Source organism: Natator depressus, chromosome 3, assembly GCF_965152275.1.
Source record: "Natator depressus isolate rNatDep1 chromosome 3, rNatDep2.hap1, whole genome shotgun sequence".
Taxonomy (NCBI): domain Eukaryota; kingdom Metazoa; phylum Chordata; order Testudines; family Cheloniidae; genus Natator; species Natator depressus.
Genome location: NC_134236.1, coordinates 158,132,886 through 158,159,285, shown reverse-complemented (window position 1 = coordinate 158,159,285; position 26,400 = coordinate 158,132,886). Strand labels below are relative to the sequence as shown.

The 26,400-nt window shown below is 43.1% G+C and overlaps 1 protein-coding gene across 5 annotated transcripts in view; it reads right to left on the bottom strand.

Annotated features, from left to right (window-relative positions):
• CDC42BPA (CDC42 binding protein kinase alpha) overlaps positions 1-26,400 on the bottom strand; it is a 336,523-nt gene that overhangs the window by 76,619 nt on the left and 233,504 nt on the right. For all 5 annotated transcript variants that reach the window (XM_074949164.1, XM_074949160.1, XM_074949163.1 and 2 more), the window contains exons 16-17: positions 12,098-12,203; positions 9,943-10,067 (exon numbers count right to left, since the gene is read on the bottom strand). In XM_074949164.1, the coding sequence (XP_074805265.1) occupies positions 9,943-10,067; positions 12,098-12,203 (231 nt within the window). The remainder of the gene's footprint in view (positions 1-9,942; positions 10,068-12,097; positions 12,204-26,400) is intronic.

Genomic DNA, 26,400 nt, shown 5'->3' with positions numbered 1-26,400 from the left:
TACAGGGTTGGCTTCAGGAGGCTAAAATCCACAAAGGGGGTGGCTTTACATCAAGGAGTAGTTCAGGCAGGACTTCACGGAGGGTTCCAATAAGAAATGGTGCACCTAAGTTATTGTTCTTATTGGAACAAGGAGGTTAGCCTGGCCTCTGATTGATACATGGCTAGATCTACCTCGCAGCACCTTCTCTGTGAGTGACTGCAGTGTGACCTAGAGGAATGAGTCCCCTAGACAGGGCAGGAGGCAAATGAGTACAAAACAAATCTGGTCTATTTCTTGTTTTGATCCACTCCATCTATCTTTTACATCTTTGGCTGGCAGCAGACGGTGCAGAAGGACTGCAAGCCATCCACATCTCATGGCTGCTCGGCAGAAGATGGCACAGTACGACTGCTAGCCATCCTCATCTCTTGCCTGCCTGGCAGAAGATGGCACAGTACGATTGCTAGCCATCGTCATCTCTTGCCTGCCCGGCAGAAGATGGTACAATACGATTGCTAGCCATCGTCATCTCTTGCCTGCCCGGCAGAAGATGGTACAATACGACTGCTAGCAATCCGTATTGCCTGCCTGCTCACCATTAGACGGTTCAATACGACTGACTGCAGGACTAAAGAGAATGACCTGGTCAAGTCACCAAAAATTTAGTCCCTGCGCCCATGTCTGCCCAGGCGCTCCCAGCCGACGTGGCCAGGAGCACCTCGGACATGACGAGGACGGGTACCAGTCATACTGCACCGTCTGCTGCCAGAAGGCAATGGGTTGCTGCTACTGTGTAGCAATGCCGTACCGCGTCTGCCAGCACCCAGGAGACATACGGTGACGGTTACCTGAGGTGGCTCCATGCTTGCGGTGGTATGGCGTCCGCACAGGTAACTCAGGAAAAAAGGCGCGAAACAATTGTCTGCCCTTGCCTTCACGGAGGGAGGGAGGGAACGGGGGCCGGACAATATGTACCCAGAACCACCCGCGACAATGTTTTAGCCCAATCAGAGTGCTCCATTGTGACTGCTCTGGACAGCACTCTCAACTCAGATGCACGATTGTTTGCCGTTGCTCTGACGCACGGAGGGGCGACTGGGGACACGGCTTACAGGGTTGACTTCATGGAGGGTTCCAATAAGAAATGGTGCACCTAAGTTATTGTTCTTATTGGAACAAGGAGATTAGCCTGGCCTCTGATTGATACATGGCTAGATCTACCTCGCTGCACCTTCTCTGTGAGTGACTGCAGTGTGACCTAGAGGAATGATTCCCCTAGACAGGGGAGGAGACAAATGAGTACAAACAAATCTGGTCTATTTCTTGTTTTGATCCACTCCATCTATCTTTTACATCTTTGGCTGGCAGCAGACGGTGCAGAAGGACATATTGCCTGCCTGCTCACCATAAGACGGTTCAATAGGACTGACTACCGGACTAAAAAAAATGACCTGGTCAAGTCACTAAAAATTTAGTCCCTGCGCCCATGTCTGCCCAGGCGCTCCTGATCGACCTCACACAGGCGACCAGGAGTACCTCGGACATGACGAGGATGGCTACCAGTCGTATTGTACCGTCTGCTGCCAGAAGGCAATGGGTTGCTGCTACTGTGTAGCAATGCCGTGCCGCGTCTGCCAGCACCCAGGAGACATACGGTGACGGTTACCTGAGCGGGCTCCATGCTTGCGGTGGTATGGCGTCCGCACAGGTAACTCAGGAAAAAAGGCGCAAAACAATTGTCTGCCCTTGCTTTCACGGAGGGAGGGAGGGAAGGGGGGGACTGACGATATGTACCCAGAACCACCCGCGACAATGTTTCAGCCCCATCAGGCATTGGGATCTCAACCCAGAATTCCAATGGGCAACGGAGACTGCGGGAACTGTGGGATAGCTACCCACAGTGCAACGCTCCAGAAGTCGACTCTAGCCTCGGTACTGTGGAAGCACTCCGCCGAGTTAATGCACTTCTGTGGGGACACACACACTCGAATATATAAAACCGATTTCTAAAAAACCGACTTCTATAAATTCGACCTTATTCCGTAGTGTAGACATACCCTGACTGAAGTCTAGCAGCTCGTTCTTGCCTTTACTCCTACATCCCGAGATGCAATAAGACTTGATTGATGGGGAAACCATTTGGTTCCCATCAATTTTTTTATTTCCTTGGCAGATTGATAGTATCTGACTTCCTCTGTTGCTGCTTCATCTGGGAAAACTTTTTATTTGTATTCAAAACAATCTGTGATATTGACCATCAATGCTGTCCCATCCGTGGCATATACAAGGTCTGGTTTTCTTAGTTCACCTTTAGCAGTGTGCAGTTTTGTTTTCTGATATACAACCGACTCAAGCTTACATACTTCTTTTACCAAAAATCTTAAACAATTTATTATGCCTTCTTATGTGGACATTGTCCCAAAGTATGAGATAGAGATTCATATTTAGCAGAACAGTGTCTGCATTTCATGATTGAATAATTTTCCCCCCACCCTGGATATTCCCTGTTGGGATATATGTTTGCCTTCAGTTTCAAAGCCATTAGGAACTGGCGTTCAGTGAAACCCTGGTGATATCTCATCCAATTATCGCTGATCGGATCACTGTGGAAATGTTCAATTCCACTATCTTGGCATGGTGGTTCCTTCCACTGGGAAAATTCTGCATCTGACCAGTTACAGGGATTGGCTACTTGAACCTGGGACCTGGCCTCTCCCACTCATTTAGCGTTTCATGGATGCTCCGTGGCATTCTGTTATTGTCAAAAAACAGAACTGGATCTGTTATTGCAAGTACCACTTCTACCTTCCCACCTGCTGCCAGGCACAGTTTACTAAATTCATTCTGAATACCACTAGTCAATGCAATGCTCCGAATTGTCTCATCTGTGGAGTGTGAAATTCTATGTAACTATCTTGCCTGAATAGATGATATGAGGCTAGCAAGACTCGTCACTCCCAGTCTTCCATTTCTGGATTTGGCATAAATGAATCTACTGCAGGTAGATGAAGCCACCAAATGATGGCCCTCCTAATGCTGTCACTGAGGGAAAACCATAGGGTTCTCTTACAATTGGTGTGGTCTGCCAGATAGATCATTTGTGCTACGGTGAAGATTTTCAATATTTCCAATTTTTGCGAAGGCCTGAGAAGTGCCCTGTCGATCCTCTTGAGCCAGGTGCCAAATTTATTGGATAATGCTGGTTTGGAGAACCCAAGCCATGGATCAACCTTTAGCCGCAAGATATTTCTCAGACTTGCCTGGTCTTATCATGTTCAGCCCGCCTGTGTCAATCTTCCATGCATTGGTGGCAGGTGAACTCCCGCTTTGGGGAGGCTAGCCCGCCGGCCCACCCCTTCCACCCAAGGCCCTGCCCCCCACACGCCGGAGCCGCGAAACCCCATCCCCCTAACAGGAGAGGCTCTGAGGGGCCCCCCGTGATTGGAGGAGCCCTGGCCCCCTCAGCCCAGCTACACTGGGCCGAGCTGCTGGCCTCCCTGACCCACCGCCCTGCTCTCTAAGCACCAGGCCGAGCTGCCAGCCCCCCCGAGTGCTGGGCCAGCCCCAGCACCAAGTCGGGCCATTCCCCCCACCAGGCTGAGCTGCCGTTCCCCCCACCCCTGCCGACCTCCCCAGCCGAGTTACCCGACTCCCTGTCAGCACCAGGCCGAGCCGCCAACCCCTCCCCCTCAAGGCATTCCCCAAGCCGAGCTCCTGTCCCCCACCAACAGCACTGGGCCAAGTTGCCGGCCCTTCAAGCACCACAGCCCCCTGCCCCTGAAGGCCCCAACATGGCCGAGCAACCGGACCCAGTGCCCAGCCAAGCCTCCTCATTTCCCTGCCTGCTGCTGGCTCTTCGCTGGCTTTCTGCATCCCTCCTCACTCTCCCGTCACCAAGGAGGAGGGACGTGGCAAGTGTCATTTGTTTGAATCCCTTAAGGATTTTGTTCTGTGGTATGTGGCAGAACACCTCTGTCGGAGATCGCCAGGGATACGTGAGATTAAAAATACACAGATTTTAAAGGTTTCAGAGTAGCAGTCGTGTTAGTCTGTATTCGCAAAAAGAAAAGGAGTACTTGTGGCACCTTAGAGACTAACAAATTTATTTGAGCATAAGCTTTCATGAGCTACATGCATCCGATGAAGTGAGCTGTAGCTCACGAAAGCTTATGCTCAAATAAATTGGTTAGTCTCTAAGGTGCCACAAGTACTCCTTTTCTTTTTACAGATTTTAAATAAGCACGTTTTCTTATTTTTGTTACTAATTTAAAACAAAGACTTTAAAGACCCAGTTTGCTTGTCACTGTTTATGAAGTCTGTTTACCCTATGCATTTCCCTCACTCAGACAGTGAAAAGTATTTCAGTCGTTTATTTTATGTTGACTGTACTTTCAGGTTCTTAGCGTTGCAAAGTTGGGACTGAAAAAACTGCAGGAGAATATTTAAGAGAAAGTGTTTCAGTTGAAGCTTAATTGTTTTAAAATTTTTGTTTTTAGAAAAATCTATATTTGAGGCCAAGGTTTGGTGGACAGCATCCCTTGTATCAGAAAATAGCTATGAACAAGTTAAAGAGGAAGATAAATATGAACTATTTACTCCAATCTAGTGCCCTGCTATCCCTCTGATAACCAGTAGGTGGCAAATGGCTCACAATGATTCGACCGTCTTCAAACTAGCGTTGTCTGACCTCAGAAGCTCTTGCACTTGTTTTAGGCATAATAGAGGCCTGTCCAAGTCTTAATCTCCCAGGTCTCGCATTCCTTCTCACAGTCCCTTAACAAATGTAGCAAAGGGTTTGAGGATCTCAGAATGCCTTGGATCTACTGAATGCATTTTCTTTCTTTTACTAAACAATTTGATTTTCAATCTTTTTTCATATATAACAATGTCCCTTTCACACTGCTTGGACCTGCAAGTCTTTTATTTATTATTTAATTTTCTTAAAAGTAAAAAAAAACAAGGGTTTGATTTATACCTATCAATCCAAGAGACTTTGGGAAAACAGGGAGAGAGTAAAAACTCTTGTGAGGTAAAGTTTCACTTCTTACCTCAAAAATAATACATCTGAGAAACTGTTTTCAATAGTGATATTTTAAAATTCTATTATTCTTACACTTTAAATCAATTGACAAAACTTCTGCTGAGATTCAATTTCCATTCAGAGTCCTAAAGCCTGTTCCATAATGCATGCATGCTTTCTGCTGAGAACAATGGGGTTTGAGATTCAAGTAGTTGCTTTGGGACTTTTTTCCTTTTTATTTTTAACAAAACCTTTAAAAGTCCTGAAAATACTCATTAGGACTGAGTGCTTGGCAAGACATCCAGACTGCACCAGAAATATCAGGTAAATCTTCTAGTTATTATTTGTATTACAGTAGTATCTACACACCCCGACTGAGACCCCATTGTGCTAGATGCTGTACAAAGAGTAGGAGACACTACCCACCTCCAGGAGCTTACAATATAGACAGACAAGATAGACCAAAGGTGAGACAAGTATTGTTCCCATTTTACAGACAGAGAACTGAAGCACCAAGAGATTAAGTGACTTGTCCAAAGTTACAAAAAAAAAAAAAAATTTCTGCAGCTGAGCCAGGAATTGAGCCGAGATTTCCTAAGGTTCAATCCACCTGCTCTCTCTTTGATTGAATGTGTTTTATGAGAAATCAAAGAAGTCCTGAGCTGGGTGAAGTAAACATTTAAATACAAGTCTTATCCTTCTTTCCAGAGCATATCTTGAGTTTCAATGAGAGAAAATGAATGAAAAGTTTGACATTCTAAAGTCTCTGGTCTCCTTCAAATATGATTTTATGAGTCCAAAGATACCTTTTAAATGAGGTAACCTGTCCCTATACTGAAAGTGAGAGGCTTAGGACAAAAGGCTTCCATTTTAATTTCAGAAATAAAGAAAAGGCCACTTCTGATATCCCAAAGAACAGATTTATAGCAGAGAAAGTTTGCGATGTAATATTATGTGGAAGTTGATATCTAGCTTTTGTAAAAATCTTTGCACCATACCTACATTTTTCTGAAATAGTGCATTTTTCCCACTTCTTCACCAAGTACAGTGGAACCCTGATTATCCAATCTAATTGGGATCGGGGCAAGATCATATAACCAAAAAACTGGATAAACTGGAGAATGGTTGGCAGGGCTCAGGTTGTCAGACCCGTGCTGACATCGGGAGCCCCAGCTGCCCAGGGCTGCCAGCCTGAGCCCTGCTGCTGTCAGCCCTGGACGGCTGGTGGTTCGGTTAATACGGAGAGCTGGATAACGGAGGCTCGGATAAACGGGGTGCTACTGTATTATTACTGATAATGAATACTAAAAATACTCTCATGCTATACTGTACAGCACCTTTTATCCAAAAGGCTCAAAGCACATTAAAAACTTCACATTAGAGAATTAAGCCTCTCATGCCTGTGAGATAGATACGATACTCATGTTACAGGTGAGCTCACTAAGGCACAGACATATTAAGTGCCTTGCAAAGTCACTCAGTGAATCAACAGCACAGACTGCTGTTCATCTCCTTTCTGCCACAGGCCTGAAGTATAGTATCGCTGGCTATTTGAAAGTGTGGTGTTTAAATGGGACTGTATTAGTATTAGATGTAATGAGTCTTTTTCCTGGTACCTAGGGGGAAAATTTATACTTTTCTATATAAGTCTCATGTTTTCTTATTCTTGTCAAGGGTTGGAGTGGTTTGGATAATTTTAGCTTGTCAATCTAAGAACTCCGTTAAGATGCTGGATGGTCTGCGAAGGTCTGTCGCCAGCATGTTAGAGTAAACAGGGGCAGGGGTGAGTTACAATTATTTGCATGCTATAACTATGGAGAGAGGGAAGAACACATTAGGATGGTTCAAGGAGGTATTAACTGTGTAAAGAGGTGACATTGACAGAATAAATTGTGAGTGCAGTACCAGAGCAGACTTCCTGACAGTGATCTCTATTAAATTGTGGCAAAGTGTCTCAAGGGAAGTGATGGAAATCTAACTGCTTGTGCTATTTAAAACTGGGCTGGAAATAATCCTGTAAATATTGTAGGGAGCAACAATGTATTGGCTTTGGAGATGGTCCAGATGACCAGATAGGTGTTTCCCATCTCTAATTTCTATGAATCTGTCATAACTTTAGCATTGAAGAAACCTGCTGGTTTACACCTTTTATTGAGGGGTGGGGAGCATGCACGTAATTTAGACAGAAAACTATTAGATTTGGGGAGGAGCCAACCACCCCACCTTAACTTCTGTCAGCTATGAGCTACTGCGGTTGCCATAATTAGAAACATGAATATTTGGATTGAAACTGCGAGTGCCTGAGAAAAAAATTAAGAACTTGCAGATAGCCAAACTAGAAATATTCTTTTGAATATGAAGTGATTACTTGATATTTTCCTCTCAAAACACATACAACTGCCACTGAAGTTCAAGAGGACTCCAGGTATGCATGCAGAGGGATATATCTCCAACAGAGCATCTCATTTTAGTATGCAGCACAGAACTCTAAGGAGAAGAGAAGGATGCTACAAGATTATTTGAGTAACAAATGGAAGAACAAAGGTACAAACAGCACAAATTGAGTAAAGACATGGTGGCTGAGCACTGCTGAATGAATGTTGTTGGGTGTCCTCAGGATGGAAGAAAGAAAAAGACTAGAAGTTGTGTAGCAATTAAGAATATGAATGTAGACAGTCTACCTGGGCCTCCTTACTGTTCACAGAAATGTAGAGCTGAAAGGGACTTAAAGAAGTCAAGTCCAGCCCCCTGTGCTCTGGCAGGACCAAATAACCCTTGACCATCACTGACAGGTGTTTGTCCAACCTGTTTTTAAAAAACTCCATGATGGGATTCCACAATCTCTCTTGGAAGCCTATTCCACCTTAACTACCTTTATAGTTAGAAATTTTTTTCTAATACATAATCTAAATCTTTGCTGCACATTAACCCATTACTTCTTGTCCTATCTCCAATGGACATGGAGAACAATTGAGCACAGTCCTTTTTATAATATCCCTTAACATATTTGAAGACGGTTGTTGTGTTCCCCCTCAGTCTTCTTTTCTCAAGACTAAACATGCCCTGTATTTTTTTTTTTCATTCCAAAATGCTCTCTGTTCCTACATAACTCCTTTTGTATTTTTGGAAAGGTTATCATACCTTTGTGTAGTTTAGCAAATAGGATGTCTAACTTTGGTTCTCAAAGTGTTACAGTTTAAATACCATTGATGTTTTGTTTTCCTTAAAAAAAACACTTTCAGACCACACACAGTTTTCTTTGGGCCTTACCTGATTATTTGCATTCATGCCATCATCATACGTCTCAACAAGAGTGGTACTTCTTCAAAAACATTAACAGTCAAAAAAGCCAACAGAGAAGGACAGGAGGGAGGAGAGGAGAAATAATGGCTTGCTTGATAATTATATGCAAAAGTTTTATCCATCTAAATGGTCAAATGAAACAATACACAACTATGGCTGACTTGTCTTCCTTCACAGCTCTCAAGTGTTGGGTTATGAAGGCTTTGGATAACATGCTAATCCCCTATTGGGTTTGGTTACTCTGACCATTTAACTAGATCACTATACCTTTTATTTAAAAATAAAAAAAAAAAATGACATTTTACTTATAATGACCAAGCTTTTTCTTCTTCTGTTTTGATTTTAACTGTACAAATAGTTCTGATCAATCCTAAAACAACAGACTTCATCTGAATGGTTTTATTGTATTTCTGGTTTCTGTAATTCTGGCATAGAGTCTACTACACTCACATTTGTGTGAGAGAATTGGAAGTGTGACAAAGTGTTTGAAAAGAACATCCTCAAATTAGGCTGATTTGATTTTTTAATCTCTACCTCTGTGAAAACGATGCCTTCAGAGAGTATGGGCCTGACTACATGGGTCTGAATTATGTACATTCATGAAACAAACTACATTGCTTGGAAAATGTCCAGAGTTCTAGAGCCCAACTTTTTTTTGTATGCATTGAGTGGCCATATTCAAAAACCAAAGCTTTGTCCAAATATGGACAATAAATTACAATGATGTCAAAACACTGTCAACCTAACCAGGTTTCCTTAAAAAGACAATGTTTACCCATTTTTTTGATGCCAAAAAAAAAAAAAGTCCCATTATTCAGCTGCTACAAGATGAGACAAAATGGGGGGGAAACAGCTTAAGAAATAACAATAAAAAATTAGCATAAGATACTGAAATCCCCTCAAAGTGACCGATATGTAGAAATGTTTGGATACAAATTGTTTTCACACAAGTTAAACATTACAATGGGCCAAAAAGAAAAAAAAGATTTTAAAATAAGTAATATCCAGTAAAATTTCTTTCCATTAACAGTTTAAACTCAGACTTGTATTTTTCCCTCAGTGTTCTAGAAAGAGATAGGAACCATTATATATGCAACATGACAGTTTGATGACGGCATTATTAGGGAGTTCACTTCAATGAAACTTCTTACTTGTTAACCCTAAGTGCTTGAGCTTTAGGAATTGTTGCTCTCTTGTAAAACCGCATATGAATTACACTGAGTTTGTTTTACTCTGCCACACATAAAATAGTCCACAGTAGTCAGTATTGAAAAAGAAATTATACAAATCTTCCCAGCCTCCTTAGCCCCTTTTTGGAAGAGTGAGCTAAGCACATGATTCCTTTCAACATTCTCCCAAAGCCACAAGTCACACCCAATGGCTATGATTCTTTGGTGCTTAAACAGTTGCAGTTGTGAGGACAACTTTCGCTCTTAAGGAGGAACAAGGTTTTCTAAACCCCGAACATAAAGAAACATCCAGTAAATAATCTAGCTCAAACCTAGACAGTTGTGAGATTTTACCAAGAGAGTCTGGGTTTCTTGATGCAACATGCTAATGAAAATGCATTAGCAGCCCTACCCCACAACTGCCTTGTGCCAAGGAGCTCTGCAGTGACACTAGAGCTGGGTACTCACCACTGGATGATCTCAGTAATTTGGGCCTCCCAGTGTGCCACAGATTCCTTTTTATCTGCCAGGTCTCTCATTTCTTCTTCTAGCTGTCGGTTGTTCATACTTAGCCTCTCAAACATCGTGGTGAGCTGAAAGAGGATTTAAAAACGCCATTTAATCTATGAAGAGCTATGACTTAACCCTCTTGCTGACCTACCTGATCAAGTTTTGCCTCCCCCTGGGTGCCCACTTTAAAAATCTGTATCACCTATCAGAATAAACTGCATATGACAACAAAGGCTGAAACATTTTCTTCTCATGTCCAAACTTAGACACCATGAGAATTACAATTTTGTGACATTCCTGACTATCTTAGGGCTTGATGTTGCACAGTACAGGTGTGTAGTGTTGCATGTAGAAGCACACAATTAAAAGTGTTGAGCAAGACAGGGAGTGCAAGAGAGTCCGATCCTGTGTTACAGCTCTGCTATACAGCCACCAAGTTACTCCTGCTTGGTAGTGTACCAGGAGTGTACCACTGTGTCTCCTCAGACACTCCCATTCTCTGCTCACCCCAATCCCTTTTCTACCTTGCACATTTATAGATAGAGAGTGGAATTCATCTTGCAACTTACTACAAGCTTTTCTACACAGAGCCTCTGCCACTACAGCTGTGCTGGCATAGCTATGCCAACAGAGGTCCTAGAATAGCGTAAACCAGCAGGAGTTCTTCTGCCAACATAGCTACACATCACCTTTCTGAATGGCATTAGCTATGCTGACCCACCCCTTGTCTGTTATCATAGTTGTGTCTACACTGGGGATTTTGCCAGGATAGCTAATGCAGCTCGGGTGTGTAATTTTTTCACATTCCAAGCTGACAGCTATGCCGGCAAAATTTTGTGGTATAGACCAAGCCTAAATAGAGGAATATATCCAGTGGTTAACCTTCCTTGCAGCCACACAGGTTCTATTCACATGTTCACACCCTACAAGATCAAGGCCAGAACTGGTTTGTGTTAATATCAGGGATCAAGGACAAATTAGACTACATAATTATTCGTATAGGTCAAATTTGGACCAGAGACTATGCAGGCTTGAACATGAAGCCCTACTCTATCTACCATACAGTACATGTATTTCTTTAAATACTGAATTATAACAGCAAATTGGAATGATGCAAAATTTAATCTGTTTTGCTCTTTTTTCCCCAAATTAAATTGTATATTTATCAGTAAAACGGGTCTCCTCTATGGCCAACATCTGTAATTATATTTAAATAGGAGTCCCCTGAGCATTTTTCCAGGTCCTAATGATCTGTGATTATGAATATTAATAGGTCTATCTAAAAAATTCACAAGTCATTTTGCAAGGCACAATGAAAATCTTTAACAGAATAAGGCAAAGTACAGAAACATCAAAGCCTCTAATCTTATAGTACTTGAAGCTACATCTGTATAAATGTCTACATTGTTATGGAAATATTCTTAGTTTGTACAGTATGGTAATTTAAAAATGTCTTCCATTATTTTTTAAAATACATATAAAAGCAATTTAAAAATCAAGTGAACTTCTTGCTTTAGGTAACCTTTGCCAACCAGCAATGAACTGGAACAACCCAGGGAAAAAATGAACATTAAAGAGATAACCTAGCTTAATTATTTTTTGCTCAATTCTTCTTTCATTGTAATTACATCCTCCACTCATCACATGGTAATGCTAACACAGCCGCCTTGTAATTTGTAGCTTTTTAAGATCTCAAAGTAACACTTCATCTTCCAAGGTAGAAATGACCAAGTACAATTTCATAGTAATCTACATGAAAGTACATGTAAAGTAATCACATTATTGGTCAACTACATGGTTATTTGGGTCATGCAAGCAAATCATTATTGTTTTATTTTGGCTTAAAGAATTGTCAAGAGTTTCTGTGAAAAAGCCATAAAATCAACATAATTTAGTTCTTTTAAAAATACATTTAGAAGATCAGATAAGACTCGATTCTCTTCTCAAACCGAATGGGAGACACTCTTCTGTGCAGGATCAGTTGAACTTCTGATATATCCTATATTGGAGATTACATGTTGGATTCAGTTACCTAAAATGGGTCTTATACATTTCTACTAAGATCCTGTATTGTTGTCTTCAAACTCTCTAGCTTCAGCCAAGCAACGCTCACCTTATCAAGCTCATTTGAGAGCTTTTTGTTTTCCTCTGTTAGCAGAGTCTTCTCCCGTTCATACTTCTGTTTGAACTCTGTTTCAAACTCCTCTCTTTCACTTTGGCTAAGGTATAATATAAAATACAATAAAAAGTTTCATATACTGCAAACAATCTACTATATTGTTTGATTAAACAAATACTAATGTGTAAGTATGTAAAGGCTCTAAAAATTAATATGTACAGCAGCTGAAAGTAAAAATATTAAACATATTATTAAAAATATTAACCCCCCTAAAACGTGAACAACATGATTATCTTCTTCGTCTTAGGACAGCGAGTCAGTGTGCTTAGTGTTATCGTTAGACAAAATTAACCTTCCTTCACTGCAGGACTGCAGAGCCTTAGGAAACTAAAATTTCTCAGTCTACTTATGAGTACTTTATTCTTTGGGTAGATCTTCCAAATGCTCAGTAGTTATAATTTTGCAGAATAAAAGATAGGAATGTATTATAGTCTCAAGGCAACCCCACAAATTCAGACACTCACAGTTAAAGGTAAAACCTTCATATACACTACTTTGTTAAAATGGCATTTTAATTTCTATATATCTCTGCACTTCCGGGTCCCAGGCAGGATTAAAGGCAGAACTGTCAGAGATGAAACCTCGCCCTAATAGATTGCCATGTGTGGAACAGTCATTGGGCTGGCAGGATTAAACCAGTGATGAGAAAAGCTTCTGCTTACAATATTGCCAGGCTAATTTAGCAGACCTAAAAGGCCACTTACTGACGATTCACCCATCAGTATCAATAACAAGAGAATGGATCAGTTGACCAACAGGGACACAATCATGACTGAACTGGAGACATCAATATCAGCAGATTCTCAAGTCTGTTCAGATTGCTCATTCCGTGAAAAGCCTCAGGCTAGCTCCTGCTCCCAACCCTTGCCTTCTCAGGTGGGTTTTGTTCACCAGAGAGGGAACACGTAATATAATGCTGAATTAATCAACATTATCCTAACTGAAGGAATCCCTGTGGATTTGCAGATGAATGATGATGCTGTGGCCCTCTCTCCCTGCCAAATGGAGCACAATTCTCTCAGTCCATGGGATCAGAAGAAGGGTAACACAGTGCAGCAAAGCTACACTGCCCCCTACTCCCCTTGCACACACACTACCACCTCCACCTCAAATCCACCCTTTTTGGATCCCCTACACTTGCAGAATTTCAGGAAGACCGCTTTATAGCATTTTACTTTCACTAATGGTAAGTAACAAGGATGGACTTTACCAGTGGGCTAATTAGGCTGTGCCACACATACAGCAGGTGCAGGAATACTAGTTCAATAAATATCTTTGTTCAAGTATTCAGATGCTTAGTAGGTACTCACTAAAAAGCCAGATAAAATAAACATCAAAAACCCGGTCCTGAAGTGTGTGAATTTAACTGCAAACAGGTCAGTGTTTCAGATTATGTGATGGGGAAATTATATCCTGGTTTTACTCTGTCTCTGAGAAAGAATTTGGCAAAGAGTTACAACAGTTCTGCAAGAACATCCTTAAAAGCTGAGAGGCCGTTGGTGGCTATGCTGAGCCCATTTAAGAGTATTCCTGGTTTGAATTTCCTATTCCTAATTTGAAATTCATTTAATGTTTCAACCAGACTTTGAAATATAGTACACCATATTAGGATAATCTGTGAAATCGTTTGTTGCTAGGCATCCTTTGAAACATAACACTTCATTCTACCAATGTACCATATTAATCATTTCTGTTTAAACTCTAATTCTGAAATCTACCACCAATCCTTTCCCAGACTAAGAGATTCCATGCATATGATGAACAGCCTGGGCAATAGCCAGAAAAAGATTAAAGCATTAGGGGAATGGATAATGAGTCTCACTGCCATGTATGAGGAGCAGAATCAAGACTAATTTCTCAAACAGTAGATTAAGCCTTAAAAAAAAAAAGTTTGGCTAACTCTTTTTGTTTAGTTTTGTGTGTTTATTGTTATGATTTGTTTTGGTTGCTATGAATTTTGTCTAATATTTGCTCTGTAAAGCCTTGATCATCACAGCCACTGTGTTGATGGGTTTTTAGGATTTCTGCCAATTCCTGTTTCTGTGGAGGGGAAGAAAAGGGACAGGATACACACTTGACATGTTTTTAGTATTTGTTACTGAAGTTCTTAATTGCAATGGTGATAGTTAAGGCTGCGAGTCTGTCACAAAAGTCACGGATTCCGTGATTTTCCGGGATCCCCATGACTTCTGCAGCAGATGGTGCGGCTGGTCCAGGGACCCCGCCCCCCAACAGCAGCAGGAGTTTGGGTGCATGTGGGAGGGGGTTCAGGGCTGGGGATTGACCGCGAGAGCGGGTGAGGGCTCTGGGCAGCACTTACCTTGTGGGGCTCCCCGGGAAGTGGTGACATGTCCCTCCTTCAGTTCCTAACTCCACGCGCTGCACCGCCCGCAGGCAAGCCCCCACAGCTCCTATTGGCAGCAGTTCCTGACCATTGGGAGCTGCGGAGCCGGCGCTTCGGGCGGGGGAAGCACGTGGAGCTAGGAGCTGGGGAAGGGACATGCTGCTGCTTCCATGTAGTCACAAGGAGCTGGGTAGGGAGCCGCGAGGAGCTGGGTAGGGAGCCTGCCAGCCCAGCCAACACCCCCCACCTGCACCAGCGGGGGACCCAGGCCACTCCTCCCCCCCCGCACAAGCACCCATGGTGCTCCTGGGCTGCCCCCCCCCACAAGCACCCGTGGCACTCCCCAGGAACACCCCCCCCACCCCCGATTTAGTCAGGGGTATATATTACAAGTCATGGACAGGTCATTGGCCAGGAATTTTTGTTTACTGCCCGTGACCTATCCATTATTTTTATTAAAAATACGTGTGACTAAAATGTAGCCTTAGTGATAGTCCCTATACCAGTAAATCAGACTGATCAGGAATGAGGCAAGGGAAGCAAAGGGAGGAGATAAGGAAATTTAATGGGGGAAATGCAGCCTCAGAAATAAGAGGTAAATGGAAAGATCCACCTACTGCCCTCAAGTATCTCCTTGACAAGCCTTGAATCACTGTCTCAGAAAAGTGATGAAATCCACTGGCATACACCCTGGGCAGGGAAGAAGATCAAAATCTCTCTCTCCCATCAACTTTTTATTCTCCTCTAAACCTTAGCCATCTATCGGCTCACAAGCTATAGAAAGCATACACATACACTAGATTGTCTTTTATTCTCAAAATAATTGTGAATGAGCCACAATAAACCAATATAAAATCCATCTTTTAAGACATCGTGTAACCCTTAACTTTACTACTATGACTGTGGGGGAGGGCACAAATTATTTTATCTTGCTATTTTGAAACAACAAAAAGGGGCCCTGAAGTCAAACTCAAACCTCCAACATTTGACAGACCTGTGTCACACCCTGTACAAAATTGACTTATAAACCTCTATGCTCTGTAAACCATCCATTAATTCACAGGTTCAGAAGAAACTTCTCCTAAAGACAGTCTATTCCATATTGTCCAATGCAGGTTTCTTGTAGTTTCCTCTAAAATATTTGGTACTGATAACTGTCAGACCCAGACAGGGCCGGCTCCATCGTTTATGCCGCCCCAAGTGGCAAAAAAAAAAAACAACTGCCGCCGAACGGGGCTGATGGTGCAAAAAATTGCCGCCGAATTGCCGCCGAGTGCAAAACACACTGTGACGGAGCAGCCGCCGAATTGCTGCCCCAGAGCCCAACGTCCTGCCGCCCCTTTACATTTGCTGCCCCAGAAACCTGCTTGGTTCGCTGGTGCCTGGAGCCGGCCCTGGACACAGAATACTGGAGTAGATGGATTATGGGTCTGATCTTGTATTCCTGTGTTCCAATGGTATAAGGCATTTCTTTCGTGACCTGGTAAATCACAAGTTATCACACCTTAGCATATTGTCCTCAGTATGGAAAAAGTAGCATTTTTCTCTCCTTCTGAGACCTATGCACTTGGACTACTGGTACTAAGAAAACCTTATCTTTAGCAGTGGAGGGATATGAAAAATAGTACCAATAATTGTTTTTAAAAACTATGACTTTTCGAAAGCAGTTTTTCTGAAAACACCTAACATATTCAGAATACTATGGTATAAAGCTCTTATTAGCTCTGGTGTGGAAGAACCTACATAACTTGCTCTTTTCTTTGCCACTTGTAAGTAATGCAGATGATAAAACCTTTCAATCACCTCTCAGCTTTTTGTTGTTTTTTTTTTAAACACACACACACACGATCACATACAAATACTGACAGTTTTTCATTTTTATGCAAGACCTGTTTTTTAATTTCCATTTTGGTATATGCTATGTTTTTAGAAATGTCTTTGTTCCAATAATCGAGATAGGGTCAGTATAAAACTTCCCAGGTATTTCCTCACCCTTTGCAATATTGCTACCTAATGCCCCTTTACTATTGGCAGAGGCTCAGAAAACTTTTTATGTCTGGTTATGAAAACAAAAAACATTGCAGGTAAAGAGAAAGATGCAATAAAGTTTTATAAACTAAAACAATGTGCTCTAGAGACGACTACCAAATACTTAAGGTGGAGCAACACTTTAATTCTTCAGTTTGTAATATTTATGCTTCACTCATAAATCAGTGAGCTACTTCAGATCCAAGTCAGGTCATCTTTTTTTCACTTACTAAGGCCCCAGTCATGCATTAGTATCTGCTAGGGTAGATTTGTGTCTCTTTGTATCTCAGCGGAGTCCCAAAGACCGCAATGTGACTCTGCACATGCCTGTTCTAAAAGAGCCTGGTGCAAGGTCAGGCCCTTATAAAGAAAGTTGTCTATTCTTGAGGGCTGATCCTGTAAGATGCTGAACTCTTCCTGTACTATGTGTCTTTGACTCCCACTGAACGGTCAAGGCCCTTAATTTTGGATACTTGATACTTTTTTGTTCATGATTTTCACAGTCTTTCCTATATTACAAACATTATACACACACACAATACCATTATATATATATATATTATACATACTGTCCCATTCATGCTAGACTCAATTCACGTTCACTTTTTCTTTACAGAGCTCTAAAAGATCCTGTTGGAACTAGATTTGTAAACAGCAAACATGAAACAGAGTAACTTTATGAAACTGTTCAGCTATTATATTAGAATTGGAAATTTGATCACCTTTTGACTTTTTTCAGAGTAACAGCCGTGTTAGTCTGTATTCGCAAAAAGAAAAGGAGTACTTGTGGCACCTTAGAGACTAACCAATTTATTTGAGCATGAGCTTTCGTGAGCTACAGCTCACTTCATCGGATGCATCCGATGCTCATGCTCAAATAAATTGGTTAGTCTCTAAGGTGCCACAAATACTCCTTTTCTTTTGACTTTTGTAGCTACATGACTTTGGGTTGTAACCCGATAAGTTCTCATAAACCATGTAGAGTCGGGGCTGGTCAATATTTGGATGAGAAAGCTCCAAGAAAAACTTGGACAGGTTGTGGTGTTGTCAATTCATTATACGACACTCTTCTCACTGAGTCAGTACTGAACTAACATGCCAGCATGGTGTTAAAGGGTCACTGTAGTATTCAGGTGACATCCATAACTCTATTTCGAATCACTAAAAATGTGGTAGCCTTTTTTGCATTTGTAGGATTTCTGACCCCAGTATTTTGTCAAAACTTTAACTGTGATAGTGATAACATGCTACTATGGAAACTACCTCTACCGTTTCAGCTGGATTTTATTCTTCACTTCCTGTCCTAAAACAAAGGTATAATGTATTGACACACAATGGGCTGCTGTCCCAAAGATGGCTGTATTCCAGTAGTAGTTGAAGTGATTCCTTTGCACATTTCCCTCTTCTTGCATAAAACAATGCATTAGGGAAGAATTTTCCCCCCACATGTGTCGCCCCCCCTCCATTTAAAAGACTTTTTAAAAAGCCATTTTTCATTTCATCCCACCTTCTACTATCAGCAGCAGATCAATAAAGGTAGGAGAAATATCCAGTTTTTATTAGAACAGGAGAATGTCCATAGGGACAACAGAGCTATTTCCTGTGGATCCCAGCTGTCTATACTTTCCTGAAATTAGCAGTCATCTCTGCTATCCTAAAAATCATTTGACCCCCTCCCTTCCACCCCATCTATTTAGACATCAGAATATGTTAAAGCTGGAAACAAGAGCTACCATTGCTCAGGACAACAGAAATCTGCAATGTAGTCTGTTCTTTAACTTTGCTGTGAGAGGGGAAAAGGAAGGTTACTTAACTTTTAGTAACGAGTTCTCTGAGATGTGTGGTCCTATGGGTATTCACCATGGGTGCAAGCGCATATGCTCTATGCACCTGAGACTGGAAGATTCTTCGCTAGCAGTGTATGTTGGTCCACACTTGTGCCCTGCGCCTCCTTGTGCTCTGAACCCAGGGCATAAGGGGTGGGGCTGACTGACCACCTCTTCAGTTCCTATTCTACCACAAATCAACTAGGAAGTATCAAAAGGGGAAGGAAGGCAGGTAGTTTAATACACATTAGGACCACACATCTCAAAGAACTTCAGTTACTATAAGGGAAATAACCTTCCTTTCTTCTTAGAGCACTGGTCCCTATGTGTATTTCACAGTGGGTGGCTCACAAACAGTACTCACTGAGGAGGAGGGTGCGAGAATCCATGCTGCACCACAGATTGTAGGACTGCTGTGCCGAAGGACGTATCTGCTGCAGAAGCTTGGACCAGTGTGTAATGTCTGGTAAATGTATGCAGTGAGCTCCATGTCACTGCTCTACAGATTTCTCTGAGAAGTATTCACTGGAGAGAAGCTATGAAAGTAGTATGTGCTCTATTTGAATGGGTGCTCATATCCTGAGGAGGAGAGGTTTCCATTTGTTCATAAAACAGCAGCACGCAGCCCAAAATCCATTTCCAGAGTCTTTAATCTACTCAGCAATAAAGATGAATATTTTAAAGGGATTTTTAAAGGGTTTCATCCTTTACTGATAGAAAGGGCTCTATGTATGCCCAGAGAATGGAGCTTCCTGTCCTCCTTGGTGACATGAGGTTTTGGGTAGAATACTGGTAGATGTATGGTGGAATTCAGAGGGAACCTTTGGGATGATCTTGGGGTGCAACTTCAGGGACTTTAGCCTCATGAAACCACAAAGGGAGAAAGTCTGCCTTAAGTGATGCAAGCTCACCTACTTTCCTGGTGGAGATGATTGCCATCGGGAAGGCCACTTTCTCGGGTATATGGAGAAGGGAGCAAGAGGCCAAAGGCTCGAAAGTGGATTCATAAGAGCTGACAACACTTGGTTAAGGTCCCAATTAGGAGTTGATGCTAATACTGGAGAAAAAATTCTGAGAAGACCTCTCAAAAAACCTGGTTGTAGTGTAGGTGATTACCAAGAAGCTGTCTATCAGAGGACAGAATGCGTTAATCACTGTCACATGTACACAAAATAAACTAGTGGATGGGCTGGTGGATAAACTCGATTACTTCAGCAACAGGAGATATGCCAAGATGGTAGTGATTGCAGAGTACAGCAAAAGTACATGGTGATGTTGGCACCAGATGGAGAACCTCTTCCATTTGGCAGCATATCATTTTTTTCTAGAAGCCTTTCTGGTGTTAGTGAGAATGGATTGTATTTCTGAGCACAAGCTCTCTAAGCTCACTGCCCATCCAAATACCAGGCTTTGAGGTGGACAGATGTTGGGTTGATATGGCTGGTTTTACCTTTGTCTTGAGTCAGAGGGTTCAGCAATGGTTGTAAGCTGATATATGGGTGTGTGGACATCTGGAGGTTGCTAGTGAACCAAAACTGTCTCGGCCACCAAGTTGCCACTAGGATCATTGTTGATTTGTCCTGTTTGATCTTGTTAAGGACCCAAAGTAAGAAGGGAATAGTTGGGAAAGCATACATCAGTGGTTTTGACCATTGTACCAGGAATACATTCCCTCTAGTATTGTGCACTTGAGCAGTACAGGAGCAGTAGGCTGCACTCTTCTTGTTTACCTGTGATGCAAAGTAGTCCCATTACAGGGACCCCGACTTCTGGAAGACGTTCTGTAGCATCAAGCTGTGAAGCTCCCACTCATGGTCCCTTTAGAAGTGTCTGCTGAGGCTGTCGGTTAAAGTGTTCATTACTCCAGGAAGGTGCACCTGCCAAAGGGTGATCTGGGTTTGGATGCACCAATTCCATAGTCTGACTACCTCTGCACAAAGAGGGGTGGACCTCACTGTCCTCTACTTATTTATGTAGAACCCTGTGGTCATGTTGTCCAACATGACCAGAACATGTTGGGAATGTGCTAAAAACAGAAACCTTCTGCAAGCCTCATACCTCCCTTGAAGCTTCAGTAGATTGATGTGTAGCTGGGATTCTTTTTGGGCTCAAAAATTTGGTGCCACTTGGTTGCTCTGTGATGATTGAGATTGGTTTGTCTAAGGTATCTCTGTTCAGAGCACAAACCATGCATAACCACACCTGAAGGCAATAAAGATGGAGCCTTATGTAGGGTGTTATGTATAACAGGTGGCTATGTGAGCTAAAAGGATCCGATCGGAACAAGCTGTCAGACAGAGTTGGGCAGTGAGGTTCCTCATTGCGAGGAACCTGTCCAGAGTTAAATAGCCTTTGGTTGAAGTTGAGTCCAAAGTCACTGCAATAAATTCTGCATGGGTGTCCATTTGCTCTTCTTTTTGGGAAAAAGGAAATATCTCTAATAGAAACCCTTCCCCTTGTGTTGAGGGGGCATGGGATCTATGGCTCCTAGCTGAAGAAGGCAATCTATCTCCTGTCTGACAAACCTCTCATGAAAGAGGTCCCTGAAGAGGGCTGGGGAGAGGGATTTCATGTAGGGATGGAAAGGAATTCTACTGTGTAGCGATGGAGATGATCTCTGGGACCCATCTGTCTGGTGTAATGTGTTGATACATTGGAAAGAAGCGGAAGTGGGTATCTGGCAATGTGGAGACTGGCTGGAGCTCTTGAAGCTCCTGTCAAAATGACTTCTTGACGGGGTTGCGGGTGAAAAGTGGCGAGTATGTTGTCTGCTGCGATGTAACTTCTGGTGTTTCCTGGTGGTTTGTAAGTCTGTTGATTGACAAGGAGCTGGGGGAGGGATGCTGACTGTAAGGAGACGGTTTAGAGTACTTCCTCCAATGTGCTGGAGTATAATTCCACAGGGAGAGGAGGGTCATCTGGGAACCTTTGAGAGAGTGTAATGACTCATCCATTTTTTGCTGAACAGAATGTTACTTCCAAAGGGGAGGTCCTCCACCATAGCTTGGACTTCCTTAGAAAACCTTGAGGGGTGAAGCCAAAAGCCCACCTCAAGATGACTACTGAAGTCACCATGGTACAGTGTCACATTAAGTAACACTTGCAGGGACAACTGCTATGATCTTTCCCTTATTGAGGACAGCCTGAAATTGGCGACAGTCTTTGAGTGTTCTCGGCTCTCAGTACTGATGGTACTGGCCCATGCTCCCTGGCAACTCCAGACACACTCACACCAAGGTGCAGAGTCTCACCTGACTTAGAAGCTGTAGGGGAGGCAATTCTCTTCTTAGAGGGACTAGGTGAGGATTTCTCCCACTTCTTATTAGTGTGTTTTTTCTTACACTCTTCTTGTCTGTGCCTGCTAGAGCCTTTAAGTCTGGACTTGGACGATATGGGACTAAGGTAAACCCAGTCCAGATGGCTAGTAATAGGTGGATCCTGTTGATGTACAGCAGGGTCAGAAGACCCAGAGTTGGGCTGTGGCCTCATGGAGAGCTCCATCAGATGCATCCTAAATCAGAATTTGCAAGAGCGTCATGTACGAGGTGGAAATGAACAATAAGTCTTGCACTTGGATGGAATGTGAGCTTCTCCGATGCAGTACAAGCAAGAGGCATGGGGATTACCAACCAGGAAGATCCTGGGGCAGGCCATGCAGGATTTAGGGCATAACAGGTGACCTGAATGGTGGGAATAACGGTGGCAGAACTCCTAATCCCAAAACACTATCTATTGTGACACGGTCGGGCCAGATGGCTATAAGAGAGTAATAGAAGGCAGATACACTAGCCCCAGGCTAAGTAGGTCCCTTTTCCCTGGGTAAGTTAACAGGGAAGGTTCCAGAACAATCAGGAACCTTCTGGAGACAATTAAGACAGGCTGATTAGAACACCTGCAGCCAATCAAGAAGCTGCTAGAATCAATTAAGGCAGGCTAATCAGGGCACCTGGGTTTTAAAAAGGAGCTCACTTCAGTTTGTGGTGTGCATGTGAGGAGCTGGGAGAAGAGGCACTAGGAGCCGAGAGTGAGAACGTGGACTGTTGGAGGACTGAGGTGTACAAGCATTATCAGACACCAGGAGAAAGGTCCTATGGTGAGGATAAAGAAGGTGTTGGGAGGAGGCCATGGGGAAGTAGCCCAGGGAGTTGTAGCTGTCGCACAGCTGTTCCAGGAGGCACTCTAGACAGCTGCATTCCACAGGGCCCTGGGCTGGAATCCAGAGTAGAGGGTGGGCCTGGGTACCCCCCAAATCCTCCCAACTCCTGGTCAGACACAGGAGGAGTCGACCTGGACTGTGGGTTCAGAAAAATGGCCAAGCTGAGGGCTGCCGTGAAGCTCCAAGGTGAGCAAATCTGCCAATAAGCGCAAGACCCACCAAGGTAGAGCAGGAACTTTGTCACACTGTATACGCAAAGTAAAAACTATTTACAAGAAAACCTGAGCAGAAGACAGGAATTCTAGCAAAGCTGCGGATACTGTTGGAGTTTTGTCTTGGACCATGAGCAGTAGATAGGAACTGGAGAGATGGTTGGTCTGGGCCACCCTTATACTTCTGGTTTGGAGCCCGAGGAGGTGCAGGCATGGACCAAGGGCACTGCTAGTGAAGAATCTTCCAGTCTCATGTATGCACACTCACAGTAAATACCTATAGGGACCAGCACTTGAAGAAGAACACAACATTAAAGTTGCTGTTCCCTGCCTCTTGCCTTCTCTTTCACTCTCCTGCTCAGCTCCCACTCTGTGGTCATGGAAGTACAAGATCCCATACACCTGCCTTTCCCCTCGCATGAACTACACCTTTGAAGTCCTTCTATCTCACTTCCTGCTGTGAGAAAGATTACGGAAACTGATGGGCCACTGTCTGTAAAGCACTTTGAAATCTTCATCAATGATGGTGCTACATACCCTCAAGCTATTATTACTACGGCTATATTATCCAGTTAGATGGACTTGCCTTTACTGATGAATACCATTCAGTGAACCAGGGCCGGCCCCAGTGAAAACTGTGCCCTGGGCGAACTTGTATTTTGGCGCCCTCCCTCCTCCTCCCACCATCACCCCTGGCTCCTATGGGCTCCCGCTCCTCCGCCATCACCTACCTACACTTCATATGGAATGTCCACAGGAAAGTCCATTCAATGTAGATGGGTGTCTCCCATGGTCCACTGTGAGTTAAATATCCCTTGATGAGCCACTTACTTTAACTAGTCCCTTCAAGATGTGCTAGCTAACCACCTTGTGGATGTTACCCCAGGAGCCAACATTTGAAATACAGGTATAGAGCCAGTACTCATAACTTCAAATACAAAAATGATATATGCATACCAATAGCATAAACATATTCAGCAAATCATAACCTTTTCATAGACATCTTACATGCCACATTTTGTGCAAGATTTGTTGCAAATATATAATAGTGGTTGCAACAATGATCTACATGGTCATGTTTTAATCAGATAACATCACAATGAGTAACTGCTACAACTAGCAAATTCCTATTCCTAGGCCTCTGTCCGCAGAAGTAAGGGTGGCATGGTAAATGGTGTAATGCCACACTTACTTCTGTGCTGTTGGGGTGGCTTGTGGTGTCTGGCACTTGGCCTGCGGCTCAAGGCAGGCTTCGCGCTGTCACATGGGGCTGCATCTTGCCAGAGCCCACGGCCCTCCTGCAGCCCCTAACCACTCCTGGCTCACCACAAGCATTTTGACAGGAAGTACCAAGCAGTAATAATAACAATAATAATACAAGTGTGTGTGTGTGCGCGCGTGATAGAGCCTGTGTGTGAGCTTGGGGGATTGTGTGACAGAATGTGTGTTGGGGAGTGTGAGACTCTGTGTGTGTGACAATCTGAGTTGGAAGACTGAGAGGCAGAGTGTATGCGGGTATGAGAGCCAGTCTGTGTATGAGAGAGACAATGTGTGTGTGACAATCTGTGTTGGGGGATTGTGAGACAGAGTATATGTGGGTGTGAGAGCCTGTGTGTGTGTGTTTTAGGGAAGTTTGAGAGACAGTGAGCACACTGTCACTTTAAGTCCCCCCTCTCCTCCCGACTCATGTGGAAATTTTGCTCCTCCTGGCCCCGGCCCAGCGGGCCCCCACCAGAGATCGAGTGGCGCAGGGTCGCAGGCAGGGAGGGACCTGGCTCCGCTCCAGGCAGCGAGCGGTGTGCTGTGCCGCCAGTGACTGCCCCGGCTGCGCCACTTTGGGCTCCCCGGGGCAGAGTTGGAGCCCTCAGCCGACTGGCTGAGGCATGAGTGAGGGAAGCGGGAGGGGTCAGGGAGAAGCCTGCTGGCCCAGAGCAGGGGAGGGGCCAGAGAAGAGAGGAGTCCAGCCACAGCCAGCCAGGGGAAGCCCAAGTCCCTTGTGGTGTCCCCTGGATACAGCGCCCTGGGCGTGGGCCCCGTTTGCCTGGCCCTAAGGCTGGCCCTGCAGTGAACATTCAAGGAAAAATGGAAGTTCCCTCAAGTGACAATAAAAGCAGGTCTTTGACAAATCACCCTTTCAGTACACATGACTAGGCTTGTGTATACAGTGGCATGGTGACAGATGTTAGTACTGAATAAAACCAGTGCAGATCAGCCTCTGGCCACCTTAAACTATTGTTACCTGGCCAGCAGAAAGTGTAAGCACTAGTTGATCTCCAGTGAAAAGATGAAAACATCAAACAGAGAAAAATGCTAAAAATTATTTAAGCTACAATGGGGCAAATTCTTCCCTGATTTACAACCCTGCAACTCCAGTTACTTGAATGGGGGTCGAAAGCCAGTGCACAATTTGACACAAGGAAGAGTAACTGTTCCATCTCATCACATATATTTTTGAAGATGGCTAGTATAGGGTGTGACACCCTGGCACCCCCTTATCCACCACTGTCATATAATTAGGATATGTTTTGCACAAAGCATGCCTTGTGAGATATCATTCTAAAAGTCTTGATCTGCAAGACATTAATATCTTGTTGGATTGTATGTGCTATTAGGTATGTGAAGTTATGAAGTTTGGCTAAGTATGTGTTACTGAAACATGTTGTGAGGTTGAAAACACCCAGAAGCCACCTTTCAGGTACAAAGGTAAAAAGGTCAAACAATGTTAACGGCTTATTGTGGAAATGCACACAAACATAAGGATTACCTCAGGAACCGTGTACAACAGAAACCTCTCAGAGTTAGCACTAGACAATGGGAACTGTTTGACCCAGGTCACAGCAAAAGAGCTTTCCAGCAAGTGGGAAGATGATTTAAAAGGGGGAAATGACATCATGATGGTACCTCACTCTCCCTACAACAACACACCTGGAAACACCTGACGCACAAAGACTGAACTAGAGGAAGTGATGGTCCCAGGCTAAAGGGATTTCTAGCTTATGTATGAAAACCTGGGAAACCCAAGCTGCAAAGCAAAGGCAGCTTGTCCCTTAAGAATCTGCCAGCCTGTTTATCACTCAGGGTGAGAATTTGCTAATTCATCTGGTATGTTAAGAGGAGTTTGCATTTTTGTTTACTTACTAGGTAATCTGCTTTGATCTGTTTGCGATCACTTATAATCACGTAAAATTAGGGCGGTCAATTAATCACAATTAACTCGCGATTAACTCAAAAAATTAATCACTATTAATCGCACTTATAACAATAGAATACCAATTGAAATTTATTAAATATTTTTGGATGTTTTTCTACATTTTCAATATTGATTTCAATTACAACATAGAATACAAAGTGCACAGTGCTCACTTTATATTATTTTTGATTATAAATATATGCATTGTAAAAATGATAAACAAAAGAAATAGTATTTTTCAATTCATCTCGTTCACATACTGAAGTGCAATCTCTTTTATCGTGAAAGTGTTACTTACAAATGCAGATTTTTTTTGGTTACATAACTACATTCAAAAACAAAACAGTGTAAAACTTTACAGCCTACAAGTCCACTCAGTCCTACTTTTTATTCTACTAATCGGTAAGACAAACAAGTTTGTTTACATTGACAGGAGATACTGCTGCCTGCTTCTTACTTACAATGTCATCTGAAAGTGAGA